Source organism: Heterocephalus glaber, unplaced genomic scaffold (genome assembly GCF_053883595.1).
Source record: "Heterocephalus glaber isolate CG9 unplaced genomic scaffold, H.glaber_assembly_v1.0 deba00001429, whole genome shotgun sequence".
In the NCBI taxonomy this organism is placed as follows: Eukaryota; Metazoa; Chordata; class Mammalia; order Rodentia; family Bathyergidae; genus Heterocephalus; species Heterocephalus glaber.
Genome location: NW_028258294.1, coordinates 6562796 through 6577416, shown reverse-complemented (window position 1 = coordinate 6577416; position 14621 = coordinate 6562796). Strand labels below are relative to the sequence as shown.

At 32.6% G+C, this 14621-nt stretch overlaps 1 protein-coding gene across 5 annotated transcripts in view; it reads left to right on the top strand.

Moving 5' to 3' along the window:
* Nox4 (NADPH oxidase 4) overlaps positions 1-14621 on the top strand; it is a 158478-nt gene that overhangs the window by 9363 nt on the left and 134494 nt on the right. The window contains exon 1 of one of the 5 annotated variants that reach the window (XM_087212261.1): positions 3186-3343. The exons of the other annotated variants lie outside the window; for them this stretch is intronic. Coding sequence (XP_087068387.1) covers positions 3299-3343 — 45 coding nt within the window. The 5' untranslated portion in view covers positions 3186-3298. Of the gene's footprint in view, positions 1-3185; positions 3344-14621 lie in introns of those variants that run through there. 5 annotated transcript variants of the gene reach the window in all.

Below are 14621 nucleotides of genomic sequence, written 5' to 3'. Positions count from 1 at the left end.
GATAATACTTAGTTTGTAACATCTACCATATTTCTAAGTCTTCTGCAAGTTAAGCATGAATTTTGAGGAATTAATCTGAGATTAATATGATTCTGGTCTCCTTAATTTTAGAGTCCCAGCTGAGCGCTAGCATTCCGGAAGGACATTACACAAGAGCCTTTCCAGGCCCATCTAGGAAAGGTTGTGATGCTCCAGCTCAGTTATTTGTAAAACTATAACCTTAGTCCTACCCTACAATTATTTTGAACATTGTGGGTACACATTCTTCACCCCTTCCATGCTTCGAAGAAGAATATCAGATACATTAGCACCCCATGAAGAACAGAGGCAATATTTCATCTTGAGTGCTTAAATCATGGCATTAAAAGTATGACTTCAGGTAACTGCCTCCTAGAAGAGGAACACAGTGTGAATATTGAGGAGCTATTTTATCTTGGGCATTGCTGAAGCCAGTAATGGTGTCATTGTTGTAATCATAGCAGTCACCTACTTTTCCTTGGGGAGCACTCTGCTTGGAGGGTAAGGATCCTGTAGAACTAAGATAAGTTAGACCGTGTAGATTGTTCTAGTCCATTTATCTTATCTGATAAACAGTGTAGTCAGATGCCTTCTATTTATACTCAGAGCAAAGCTGAGTTGAATTGTAGGTCATCCAATCCCTGATCAGTGTTTCTTCGTGTCCATCATGGTAAACATTGTGTTGGTCATAGAAGCTGTTTTTAAAATTGCCTTGGTAATTCTGGAGAAGAAAATCAACTACAATTTTCTACTGAAAAGATCATGGGTTTTGGAGCAATATGTATAGCCATGTATATATATGCATATATATATACACACATATATGCATATTATATATACATATTGCATATATATATGAGTTTGAGTCATAGTTCAGGTCCTTTCTCTTTATGACTATAGCAAACTAATTATCTGAGCCTAAATTTAACTAATCACTGAAATAAGATTTTAACTTTACTCCTAGTTTAGTTGTATTGCGTGAGGAAATGTAGGTGAAATGTTTAGTGGTTGCTACATAGACAATCAGAAAATTACTTTTGCTATACATATTAAATAGTGGTATTTGGTATTAATGGTATTAATTCTATGAATAGTAGTAAATTATATTATAAATTATTGTGTTTATAAGTGTATTAAAAAATTCAGAGACATATAAAATAGAAGGGATTTGCCAGGCATGTCCAGATGGCATGTATGACAGGGACATTTGTGCTTTATTCTGTGATTACAGTGCTTAATAAATAGATGTTTGATGATGAGCTTGTATGTTTTCTGGTTAGTTGGAACTCTCTAGTTTCAGTCCTGTCTGCCTCCCTGACCCTTCTTGAGCAAGAAGGGTACATGCTGCTATCTGTCTTTGGCACAAAGTGATAATTGAGTGTAACTTTAATCTGAGGTAGAATACATTTCATTCAAAAATAAATTAGAGCTTTTTATTAATCTTTATTGGAACTTGAAATTTTCAATAGTTTAACAAGGAAAATAGTATCTATCTTATGAGATTATCATGAATCCTAAAGGTAAATTAGAAGAAATAATAGAGCAACATTCATTGAACTATACTCGTGGGCTTAATATCATGTTAAATTCCTGATATGTTCTGTGTCAGAGTTCTCACTTTTTTCCAAGATGAGTTCTTATCTTAAGAGGAAATTTTAAAAAAACAGGATTTGTAAGTAAATTTCCCGTTGATTAAAGTACCTAGCATGAAACCTACTACCTAGAAAGAGGTTTTAAAATTTTAGTTTTCTTCTTTTATTTTCTCTACTCTCAACCTTCTTAACTTTAAATAATAATTCACATTATTATTTTGTACCCCAGGAAAACACAGCAAAAATACCCAACCATCTCAGAGTTACGTGCTAAGGATTATGTTGTAAAAGTTAACGATGAGTTTTGAGGAATTGAAAGTGTCACAGATGGTAAAGATGATTGTTACATACGTTTCTGTTTCCTATTATTCCAACAAGGTTTTGAAGTACTAGCTATGGTGTTACGACATGGCTGTCCTGGAAGTCATTAAGGAAAATTTGAAGAAAGTAATGTGAGAGTGATTTTGTCTTCATCATGAAAAAGTAGTCAACTCTTAACATCCAAAACATTTTACACTTACAGTGGCTGACTACTGAAGAGGATCTTGACGGCCTGTGCCATATCATAACTAATAATGACACTAATGTAGAAGAACAAATCATCTGGATGGGAGTAGCCACTCCTTGGGCCTAGTTTTACATCTTAATAAAACTTTGCAATGTGATGAAATTTAAATACTACAGTAAAAAGCTAGTGCCTTGTGAAAAATAGTTTCTTTTCAGTTTTGGCAATGAGACTAAAGGACAAATAGATTAAGAAGATACAGAATTTCATCAAGATTATTTGTGTACATATTTAGAAATAGGAAAGCTGAATTTGACAGTGGCTGTCATCTATGGATAAGTGAATCCAACACAATATTTTATATGGGAAAATTGCATGTTTTAATGGATTTTGTAGATTTAGAAATTATCCAAGATCCACAGACTTATATCAAAACTACTAAAAGTCTGAAATAGTTTAAGGCAAAAAGAGAGGAGTTATGTACTCAAAGTGAAGGCATTTTATATATCTGAGATTGAAAAAACCAAAAGAGACATTTTACTATTAAATTTTAAGAAATAACCTATGATGAATAACTTTTTGACTACATTCCTTTTCTCCATGATAAGATTTTCATATTTTCATTAACACAAAGCTCAGGCCCATTGGAAGGGTCCGGAATGGCAATGATCCAAACAAGTTTAATTTTTCTCTATGCTGTACTTTTGGTTTTCTTTGTTAGCTTCCCTTTCCACCAATATGCTTTGCCTTTTATGCCTTCTTCTTAGTATCTTATCCTGAGTAAACTACTTGCCCCATCTCATATAGGAGTGCAGATTTCAACATTAGTGAAAGTGTCCTAAGGAGAGAGCTGTGGAAGAACTAAAAAGAACCAATTGAGAATGCTGTTGAAATAGGGTGATGAGTGCTTTTTTCCTTGGTCTTGCTTTGTGAGTTACTTTGGACTTTTGAGTTTTGCCAGTTCTCTTGGCTTTGAAAAGCATAAACCTAAAACCACATTTGTAAAAGTGCATTGAGTTATACAAACAAAAGGTGAAAAGTACTTTTTCCTTTTTCTTTTTTTTCCATAGCTCAGGATGTCTAAAGAGGGAAAACCTAGAAAATATCATCAGTGGTCTATATTAATGGATTCCAACTGGAAAAAAATCGTTCATATTAAACCACAAGAATGTAGAGCTTCAACATGAAAGTTCTCCTACTTGAGGAATGGCATTTGCTTTTGGGAATGGTCTGTGTTCCATTTGTTACATTCCATGGCATTTTTCTGTAGCACTGGGGCTTGGCTTGGACTGTGTGGAACCTGTCACTGAACTGTTTAGCTATGTTCTTCTTGTGCATTTTTTAAAGTGTAAGAGAGCGAAAGAATGAGTCAAATAAAAGGCTTGGAAGAGTTTCATTTCAGGCTTATAATAGATCTATAAAGTTTCCTTAATTTTTGTTGCTTGAAGAAAACTGGTCTTAGACTCCTGGTTTTAAATCTTGAGTATATCTTGCTAAAAGTAGAAAATATCTTTGACTTAACTCACAGATTTTAGATATAAACAGTTTAATTTGTTAAAGTCTTGTATATCATTAGATTTGATTATTCTTAAAATAAATGTCTACAGTCACTTTTCCCTGGGCATGAATGACTTTAAGCTCCAATTTCAAATACATTAATTTCTATAAAAAGTAGGAATATTAATAGGAGTGGTATGATGTTGTGAAAAGAACATGAATTTTGTGAACAAACATCTAAATTGAAATCTTCACTTTCTCTTCATTTTATTTCATTTTCTTTTTTGGAGACATGGTCTCACGCTGTAGTTCAGGCTGGTTTTGCAGTCACTATGTAGTCCAGGCTGGCCTCGAACTCACAGTGATCCTCCTGTCTCAGCCTCTCGAGTCCTGGGATTCACTTTTCCTTTTAACAAATGTGTCTTTAAATAATTATTAAAACTTTCAAAGCCTATTTTCTCAATTTAACATTAAGTATTATTAAGCTGAATTACAAGGACATGTCTGTATCGAAACATTGTTGATTTATAAATATGGCAACTTAGTGTACCCAATGTTTGATTTCAAATACTATGACTTACCTCTTCATAGTAGGTTGTTTTTTGTTTGTGGGAGGAGTGGAGGAAAGGATTGAATAAAATGAGGAAAATATGATCAGAAGGCTCTCAAAAGTTATTTCCTTCTTTCTAATAGCAAGATATATTTGACAGAACTATGATAATACCAATACTCATTGCTTTCAGGAAACATTTGGAGTTAAGAGTATTTCAATATTAGAGTCTATTTGTAAATGTTTGCTAATGACTAAAAATTTCCAACAACAAAGAAATGTCATCTCCTAACTTAGTGTAAAGCAAGAAATAGGAAATGTTTTGAAAGGATATTTTACAAATGGAAATGTATTTTTTGTTTTCTTAATTATAATTTTAAAATATTTATGCTCATGGTTAATTGCTTTTTAATTGGCAGTGTCTCTAAATTTTAGCTCCAAATTTGTTGGCCTTTTTCAAATTTCTGTCAAACAATTCATAGATTGAAGGACACAGAGAGGACATGTGACAGTAAATTCTTTCTGTATATACAAAGAACTCTTTTAAAAAAAATAATTTTGATGTCAAGTATAAGGTATTTATTTAAGTATATGCTTTACTTCATAGCACACTACCTCGTGGGTCTGTGTGGTACTTCCTGCTTTTTTCATCATTTAATTAATTTATTAATTCAGTAGTTCAGTAATTGTTCATTCTTCAGTCTCATTGTCCTGTATATAATAGGACTTACTTATTTTTTACTTACTTATTTTTATTAGTACATGTGTGTCATTCACAGTATTTACATTCCTCGTGGGAAGCTGGTACATGCACATAGCACATCTTAATTCCTTTTTTCATCCACTTTCTCTCTCCTTCCTCCCTCCATCTTTTGATCTCCTTCCCATTTGAGAAAAATCTATCTCCCTACAACCTATTATTTTGCTTTTTATTTGTAATTTGGGTTTTTCATATAAGAGAAACCATGTGCTATTTAAGCTTGTGTGTCTGATTTATTTCACTTGACATTATGCTCTCAAGGTACATCCATTTTCCTACTAATGAATCAAGTTAATAGCAACCTTTCTAATGTGCTATTCATTGTTTTATTTGGATTTTATGTTTATATTTCTCTTAATTCATAAAAAATGGTATTGTGCCACAGGACTCATTCAGTTTACTTGTTCTCATCTGGTACTATGTTTTCAAAGTCTGCTCTTGTGTCTGTGTTTCTTTGTTTCTTGCTCCTAATTACTATATACTATTCTATACGTTGCCTCTACCACCATTTATTGTCCATTCTTCCAGACAGGGACACTTCGATGATTTCTAATTTTTTTGATATATCACATAACAACGTGATGAACATAAAAGGTAATGTTGTAATATAAATGTTACAATGGAAATTTGTTCATTTTATGATTTAAAGAATTTGTCTACTAAGTTCTTAAGCGGAACAAAATGAAGTTGTTTTTGTTGTAACAAAATACAGGATTTTTGTGTTTTCTTGGTATAGCAGTTGATTCTAGTCAGATTAAGGTAAAGAAGGAGATGATATTAATACATGGAATGCCAGGAAATGGAATTAAAAGTATAAGAGAGAACATTAAAAGTATAGTTGCATAGAGGGTGATGGATATTTTCAAAAGATAAATAAAAAATCAAAGCAATAACTCACCCTAACCTTTTGAACCTTACAGCATAGTAGATAGTTTGTGTCAACCCCCAATACTAATTAAAAGTTGAAAAGGTTATGAGATGGAGTATGAGTGGAGGTGTTTTGTTTTGTATATGGTAGAATTAGCATTTTTAAAATTGATATTTTAATATATATTGAAATACTTTGTTTTCAGAAGTTGTTGGCCAAGTATAATAACAGCATATAAGATAACAGAGCCATAAGAAATCTGGTATGGCACCTATCACTAGGGGACCACAGCAGGGTAGATGAACTGTAATGTTAGGGTACCACTGTTAGAGACTCAGAAATTTTGTGTTTTATAACCCTATTACCCAGCAGTTCTTCCTTACATTATCTAGAACCCCTTATTATTTCTTAGAAGGCCGTAATATCACTCATTATCTCTTCCTCTTTTCCTGTTCCTATCCTGTCCCATTTTGTTGAGTCTTGTGCTGTAAATTAACATTGTCATTTCTTAAAAGTCTAGGAGGAAAAAGATCAGTAGCTTAATGCTCCTCTTATGAAAGGTTCCGCCCTAATCCATTAAAGATTTGCAAGGTAATTTAAAAAGCTTATCAGGCATTTTTCCAATATGAAAATAATGCATGCAATAACGCAAAAATGAAAAAATGTGTAAAAGTAGAAATGGAAAATTGCTTCATATTAGCAGCATTTAAAAGTAATATTTATCTCACACTTTCTTTTCTCCTCTAACTTTCTATTTATTTTCTTAGCACATGTTCACAGTGCATCATGCTCCCGTGCATCATGCTCCCACACATCATGGGGAATCTGCACATATGTGTAATGCATCTTCATTCTCTTTCTTCTCCTTCCCCTCCCCTCCTTCCGAACCTTCCTGTCCCCGCTTGGAAAAGCTCTATTTCTGTTTTTTCTTCAATTTGTTTTTCTTTAAATCCCTTTTCCCTTTATACAAAATAGAGAGCATTAATTTTTTTTAAAAGTAGCATTAAACATGTTAATTTTAGTTCTGTTAGCACAAACTCAGGGTTGAGCATACCTTGTTTGTTTTGAATATTTCACTGAATAAATTAAAAAGTTGAATATTCCCATATGTTTTGAGCTGTAATTGGGTTTTATTGTTTCATTGAACTAGAAAATTTAGTAAAAATAATCATTATCATTGTGCAGAGAAGCCCCTCTGCTTTTGTAGTTATGTCCTTTGGATATGTTATTGGATTTTAGAAGTATATTAATCCACTTAGTTTCGTGAATTATGAATTTTTACTGTTTATTGAATTCTTGATACTTAGTTGTAAAAATACATTAATTTTTTCTTTTTATTTTATAAACAACTTCATAACAAAATAATAGAATTGTGATAGTTAATACACTGTGTATCATCTTCAAAGTAGAATACAAGACATGATATGGACAAAGAAGATTCTTACAAAGAAGAAATAAACAGAATTAACGCAACACTTACTCTTCAGTGAGCTAAAAGAAACTAGTGTAAATGAAACAAATGAGCATTTACATTAAAATAGGGAATCATCTGAACCTCTCCCCACTTACTTATCTTCCATTTTGCTCCTCAATTAAAATTTTAAAATATCTGCTTGTTTCTGTATATTGGATAATAATAGTGTAACAGAAAAAGTAGAAATTTCTCTCTATGTCTAATGGGTATCCACCTGAATCTATTTCATTTATATCTCCATCTCTGTAAATATATACATGTGTAGATGAACACATTGTTAATTCAGTAATAGGCCAAGGATATTATTACTACAATTTTATTATGTGAGACTAACTTATTTTACTTTAATGATTACATAGTATCCATAATGTGTAGCATAATTTATTTTCCATTTCTCACTTGTTGGACATTTTAATTATATTAATTTATTGTTATCACAGATCATAATGTGGTGAATATCTTTATATAAATTTATTTGTCCACTTGGAAATATACCTCTCTTTTTAAATTCAAAATGTGATATTAACTTAGTGTTTTGGGGAAAAATTAAATGTGAATTACATTTCCACTTATATTGCAGTCCTTTTCCTTTGTGAAATAATGGCAACTCACAATGTAAAACCCTAATTTATAACATTTGAAAACTATGTGTTGAATTCGAAATCAGAAAAGAGAGTTCAGCAAATGTATCATTTTACATTTGATCGAATTTATTGTTCTTTGGCAACTGAACTAGTGTGGTTCACTCACTGATCAGTTAAAACCTGTGAGAAGTTTAAGACACATCAAGGAGTTTAGGTAAATATACTGTACCATACTATCATTCACTTAGTCCTTCTTTACTGAGTACCTCTTCTTAGGTATTTTCACCATTTTGTTGCTCGCAGAGTTCTTCCTCTTAGAATTGACAGCTTTTTTTCCTTATAGAAAGTCCAGGAATTGCCCTGTATGAAAGTTGAAAATAATAATTAAAAGAAAAACTGTTAGCTAAGATTGCTAGTATTTTAAAGCAATAGAATTTAAACAGTTTTACGGATTGAATTAGGAAGACTTAATATGAAATGAGATTTAATTCAGGAGGAGTGAAATAGACTATGTTTATGTAGGATATATTTAGCAGACATGAGAGAAAAATCTTGATGTTGAATATCCTATATTCACTGTTAGTTTTAATATATGTCATTGGGGAAAGTCTGATTGAAAAAAATCCTAACTAGGTGATACAGTATCATTGCTATCTGTATTGTTTCTTTTTGGAAAGTCTTCTGTATGCTCAGGCCACAAGTACATGTGTCTGTTTGGCTTCTAATTTTAGGAGGAATGTTGACAAATTAAAAAAGGTTTAATGATGAGGAGGAATGAAGCAAGGTTTTGGAACGGCTATTTCTGATGAAGAGGAGATGTTGAGAGGTGACTAAACATTCGGTAATTGTGTTCAGATGTGTTGGACGCATGATGCAGGAGAAACTAGTCCTGCCTTAACTTTCAAGTTAACCATGCTCTACAAAATAAAATTCTACAGTACTCCCACTGTCTTTCCTACATCATTATTATTGAAAGGGAAAAATGTAACAGTGATATAAAATCAAATGCTTTATAACTGGAGGCTTTCTGGTGCCTTAAAAAGGAATAGAGTATAATGAATAGACATAAATACCAAACAGGCGTTTAAATACATTAAAATATTTCCACTTAAATAACGCTTTTCAGCCAAAGAAATAAAACTACTTTCATTCTGGTATATTTTTATCCTTTACTATAAATCTGTGTGCTAAAGTGGAGGCAGTGTTTATTATTGTTTAAATTCTTCAATTCTAGGTTCTGGATACAAGTGGATTTGGTAGAGGTCACAGGTGTTGGTTGTGATGGAAATTTCACAGCTTTTCATCTGGTGACCTGTTCTCTCAACAGCACTACCATTAGAAGCTCATGGCAGTTTGTATGTTTGTATGCAATTCTGAATTCCATTTATGTTGCACTTTAACTTTGCCAAACAGACACATAGTTGAGAAGCGGCTCTCTCTTGTCCCTGTGCATTTGGCAGAAGAGAGACAAAGTAGACAAAATGTAATCTAGTTTTTTTCTTTCTCGGTAACAGCTACGTGTCCTTTTGACTTGTAAGAGACTTTTGTATAGAAAAACACATTTGTACTGAAAATAGAAGAAACTTCACTTTAAGAAAGGATAGAAGAATGATGGCTTATAATAGGAAAGATTTGAAAGAAGCGTAAGGAAATTTCGATATAAAGGCAGAATGGACTCTATACTTTTGGGTATCATTTTAGTTTATAAAATATTCCACCAGCTTTGTCTTTAGAACTAATAATTTCTTTTGGAGACAGTTCATTTTCTCTTTCTTCTTTCTGTCTCTGCCCCGTCTGTCTGTCTGTTAGTCTCTCAGGCAATTTGTAGATGAGAAAAAGGACCAACTTGAATCAAAGATTACACCATAGTTAAAAGTCTCTAGGGCAACAAGTGGACAGAAACCAGTTACAATTGCTCAGAATGAAACGAAATTTATTATGACACAAAGAGATATTCACAAACTTTTGGTTCTACTCCAGGAGCACTGAATTGCTAGTTTAAGTTTCTTAAAAAAGAAATAATTACTTTGTTATAGACTGTTTTCTGGTTACTTATGACATCTTTGTCATTGTTTCTATATGAAGTCTTATGGAAATGGTTTATCAGCTTTTTAAGTAGCCCTTCACTGAAATTTCATTTTTTCTGTGTGTGTGTGTGTGTGTGTATGTGTGTTGCTAGGGATTGAACCTAGGCCCTTGTGCATGCTAAGAAGGTGCCCCATCACTAAGGTATAATCACCAGTTCTCATTTTTTTATTCTAAGTGTAACCTTGCTCCTATGGAATGTTGGTAATATTCTAAATTTCTATTTTTATTAGGATTTATTGATACACAATAAACATTCAAATTAGGCCTGTAATTTTGATTTATATGTATAAGGAAAGTGAATTGTTCTGATTTTCTGCCATAGACACTTGATTACTATAAAGACAATAAAAGGCCTATCATTGCCTTGGAAAATTGTATAAATTTTATGGAGTGGTCTTTTTTTCCCCATGTATCTGTCTCATGGCTACTGTTCTTTAGCTTGCGTTGCTCAGAGCATATTTTACTCCAAAGAATACTTACTGGAAATTAATTTCTTTTCAAATGACTATGTATTTTGAGGTTCCCAAGAGTAAGAGGCAAGTTGTGCTTTGCCACTTACCTGTACTACTACTTACACTTTCTTACTGGGGGCAGGGAGATAAAGCTGTTACAATAAAAAAGTTAAGTCCTCCGTGAAAGATGCTGTGAGGGATGAAAATGAGACACTAAGAGAAAAGCTCCAAATTTGTAAGAATATGTGAAAAAGAGGGAAATTTAAGTTGTAAATGAGGGTAGGAATGGAGGTATGGGCCCTAAAGAAGCCCTCATGGAGAACGTGACCTTGTGCTGATACCTAAAGAATGTTGAACTCATCTGGTATAATCCTGGGGGTTGGAAGAGGTAAAACGCTGTCACAAATACAGAACAGAGAGTGATAGTATGAGCTAGGGAGAAGGAACTGAGTAAAAACTTAGACTAATATGAGTCATGTGTCTGGGAGCTAAACTGAGCTACGAAAGAAAAAAGTATAACCTTGTGGCCTAATATTACAAATTTATATTGTTTAAAGACTTGCAATGTAACTTGAGACCAAAAACAAAACAAAACAAAAACAATAAAAAACACCTCTACATCTTATTAAAGAGCTACAGTTGTGGTGAAAGTTTTCTTCAAATTGGATGTGGAGGGTTAAGACAGATTTGCTATCCTTAGACCATAAAATGGAAAGAGTGGATCCTGAGTTCTAAGTGATTTTTTTGCTAATCAATTTTAGTGCTGTCTTTCTCTAAAATAAGAGCATTGATCAATTTTCTTTTAGGCTCATTCAGTTGTTCATCCATATATATTTCCGAAACATCTATTAATTGTCTAGGAAAATTTTCTTTAAATATGACATGGGTGAGTGAAATAAAGCTCAACTTCCATAACTTTAATTGGAACACAGTTGTACAGAGCTGAAAATGGAGACAGCATGGAAAGAATGATTTACAGGAAGCCATGGCATAAGAAAATTCAAAATTTGAAACTAGGTCAGATTTGTGGTGGATTAGGGACCAAAATTTTTGATAATAATTCCTCTTGACTTTTTCTATATTTCAGTAATATAGCTACACATACTATTATTGTTATTAATTTTTTTTCATTTTGCAAGTGAAGAAAATGAAACTGAGATAGAGTAAGATAATAACTCAGGTTATATAACTAGTAAAGAAGCTTTGGTCTTAGGTTTGTCTGACTTGAGAATGTTTTTTAAAACTGTGACTGACAGGCCTGGCTGTATGTCTTGTGCGACCCAACCCAGATCTAAGGAATTATAATTTCAGAGTGCAGAAAAACTGTGTTTATTTTAAAATGACCCATAGATAATTTCTATGTGCAGTCAGATTTGGGAAGCTCCCAGAAAGATTTACTGTACACAGAATCACAGGAAAACGTATTTATTGGGTGGAAGTATAAACAATGTAAAGAATACGAAAGTGTTGTGATTTTTGAAAGACCATTAGACAAAGTGCACCTGAATACACATCTGTCTTCTGGGGAATGATGTGTAAGTAGAAAATGACAGAGCATGAAGCGAGTGGGGCTTCCTCCTTACTTCCCAATAACTAAAGACAAACAGGGTGACAGACTGATGATTTGAAAGCCCAGGAAGGGCTGCTGTTCTGAGTCTAGAATGTGTAAGGATTGGATGATTAATAGGCTTCATATGGTTTGATTTAAAATGTGTCCTTGGGGAGAAGAACCAATAAGATTAACCTAAAGGAGAGTATATTTACATATTTTTGAATACATACAAATACCAAATCAAAATACAAAAATATTTTATGAAGCTCTAAGGTTGTTTTTGTTTTTATTTATTTTTTGGAAATGGCTAATTTTTAAAAAATTTTTTTCCCTCTTTAAGTTTATTGGTATATTTTAAGTATAAAATACATTTGCATACATCATTGGGATTTTGTACCATTACATAAGTATCTTGGTTCTTATGTTTTTCCCCTTCCCCTGCCCTCCCTTCACCCCCTCCACCCTTCTCTATTTGCAAAGATTTTGTTTCCATTTTTTTCCTTTTCTCATACTTTTTCTTTTCCCTTCTTTTCTTTCCCCTACATCTCACACTGCTCCTTTAGACCTTTACTTCCTATTACACAATATCAATTATACATTTTTAAAATTAAAATATCAAGACCTAGGAGACATTACCACAGATTTTACAGAATTTAAAAGAATATAGAAAGCATATTTCAAAAATCTGCTTTGAAATAAATTTGACAACTTCTAAGAAGTACTTTGGAAGACAAATTAATGAAACTAACTCTGGAGGAAATATAAAATTTGAATAGCACCTATTAAAGAAAGTATATTCCTAGCTTGAAAACCTACCTATATGACAACAACAGGCTCATATACATTTTAACTGATAAATTATATCAAACATTTAAAGCAGAAAAAAAGGAACACTTCTCTCCTCATTTTAGGAACTCAACATTGTGCTAATCCTAAAACTATATAAAGACAATAGAAGAAAAAATTATGAACATAGAAATTTGTTTAACAAAACAAACTATTAGAAGTCAGATCTGGCAGGATGTAGAAAGTGGTTTTATTATAGGGATGGCAGTGTTGGTTCAGCATTGGAAGATCCATCTCCAAAAATCATCATTTTAACAGAGGAAAGGAAAAAGCCATATGATCCTGTCAGTAGTTGGAGAAAAAGTATTGGACTAAATTCTTCAGCTGTTCATAGTAAAAGCTATCAGGAGACTAGAAGTAGAACAGAACCTTCTCAACAGATTAAAGACATGCACTCCATACTTCCCATGAAAACACCTTATATGAATGGAGAAGATACAATGCTTTCTCCTTAGGTTGGGGAACAAGGGCAGATATGCCTGCTCTTCATCTGTCCATTAAACTTTGAAACATAGGCCTAAACCAAAATAGTCTGGCAATAAAATGACACAATTAGGATAGAATTGGCAAGGTAGAAGCAAAATCTATATGTAGATGAAATGATCATCTACAGAGAAAATACTAAGAAATCTCTAGGAGCCCCTAGAACTTGTATTTGAATTTAGCAAGATTAGAAAACACAAGGTATATATAAAAATTCAGGTCTATGTATACTTGCTATAAATGAAGAATTGAATATTGAAATTTAAAAGTTATGTAGGAGTGCAAAAGACCTAGAAAAGTAAAAAGAAAAAGAAAAAAAAAGCAGTGTTTGAAGACATTTAATACCTAATTTTAAGACTTCTTCTAAAGCTACAGTAATCAAGGCAGTGTTGGTGTAAGGAAAGACATATAGATCATTGGAATAAAACAGAGAATCTAGAAATAGAACCACACATATATGGTCCACTGAGTTTTGAAAGATTATTTAACATTAACATTTTATAGAATATAAACTCAATTCAAGAGGCGAGGAAAAGATAGTGTTTTCACCAAACGACACTAGAACACCTGGTATCCGTATATAAAAAATTAACCTCAACCTTTTATTTCCATACATAAAAATAATTTGAAAGGATCTATGAACGTAAATATGAAAACCTGAAAGTATAAAACTTTAAGAAGAAATTATAAGGGAAAATGTTTATGAATTTAGGGTAGACAAGAACTACCTAGGATACAAAAGACATGTATAAAAAAATTGATAAGTGAGATTCTATCAAAATTTAGAACTTCAAATGACATCGTTAAGAAAATGAAAAGTAGTCCTTAAACAGACCGTATTTATAATGCATATAACCTATGACCAGAATATATAAGGAACTCTTACAGCTCATTAATAGACAACCCAATTAAAAATTAGACACAAGAAGATGATAAATAGCCAGTACAGCACAAGGAAAGGTGTGCAACACTAGAATCAGAAAAATGCTAATCAGTACAATAATAAGATTGAATTATACACTCATTAGGGAGATGAAGTTAAATGTTTTAAAAGCCTTGTCATGACTTTTTCTTTTTGTTGAATTCTCCTCCTTTGTGTTTAATTTGTCACACCCAGTGGATTCATTCTGCTGGGCTTCCTGGGGTTGTACTCTTCATTTTCTTTTCCTAGGATATTGTCTAAAAATTTTGGAGTGCTGGTTTGGTATTCATGAAGTTCCTGAGGTGCTCTTTATCATGAAAGTATCTTATTTCTCCATCAATTTTGAAAGATAGTTTTGCAGGGTACATCAATCTGGGTTGGAGGTTGTTTTCCTTTAGGGCTTGAAATACATCACTCCAAGCTCTTCTTG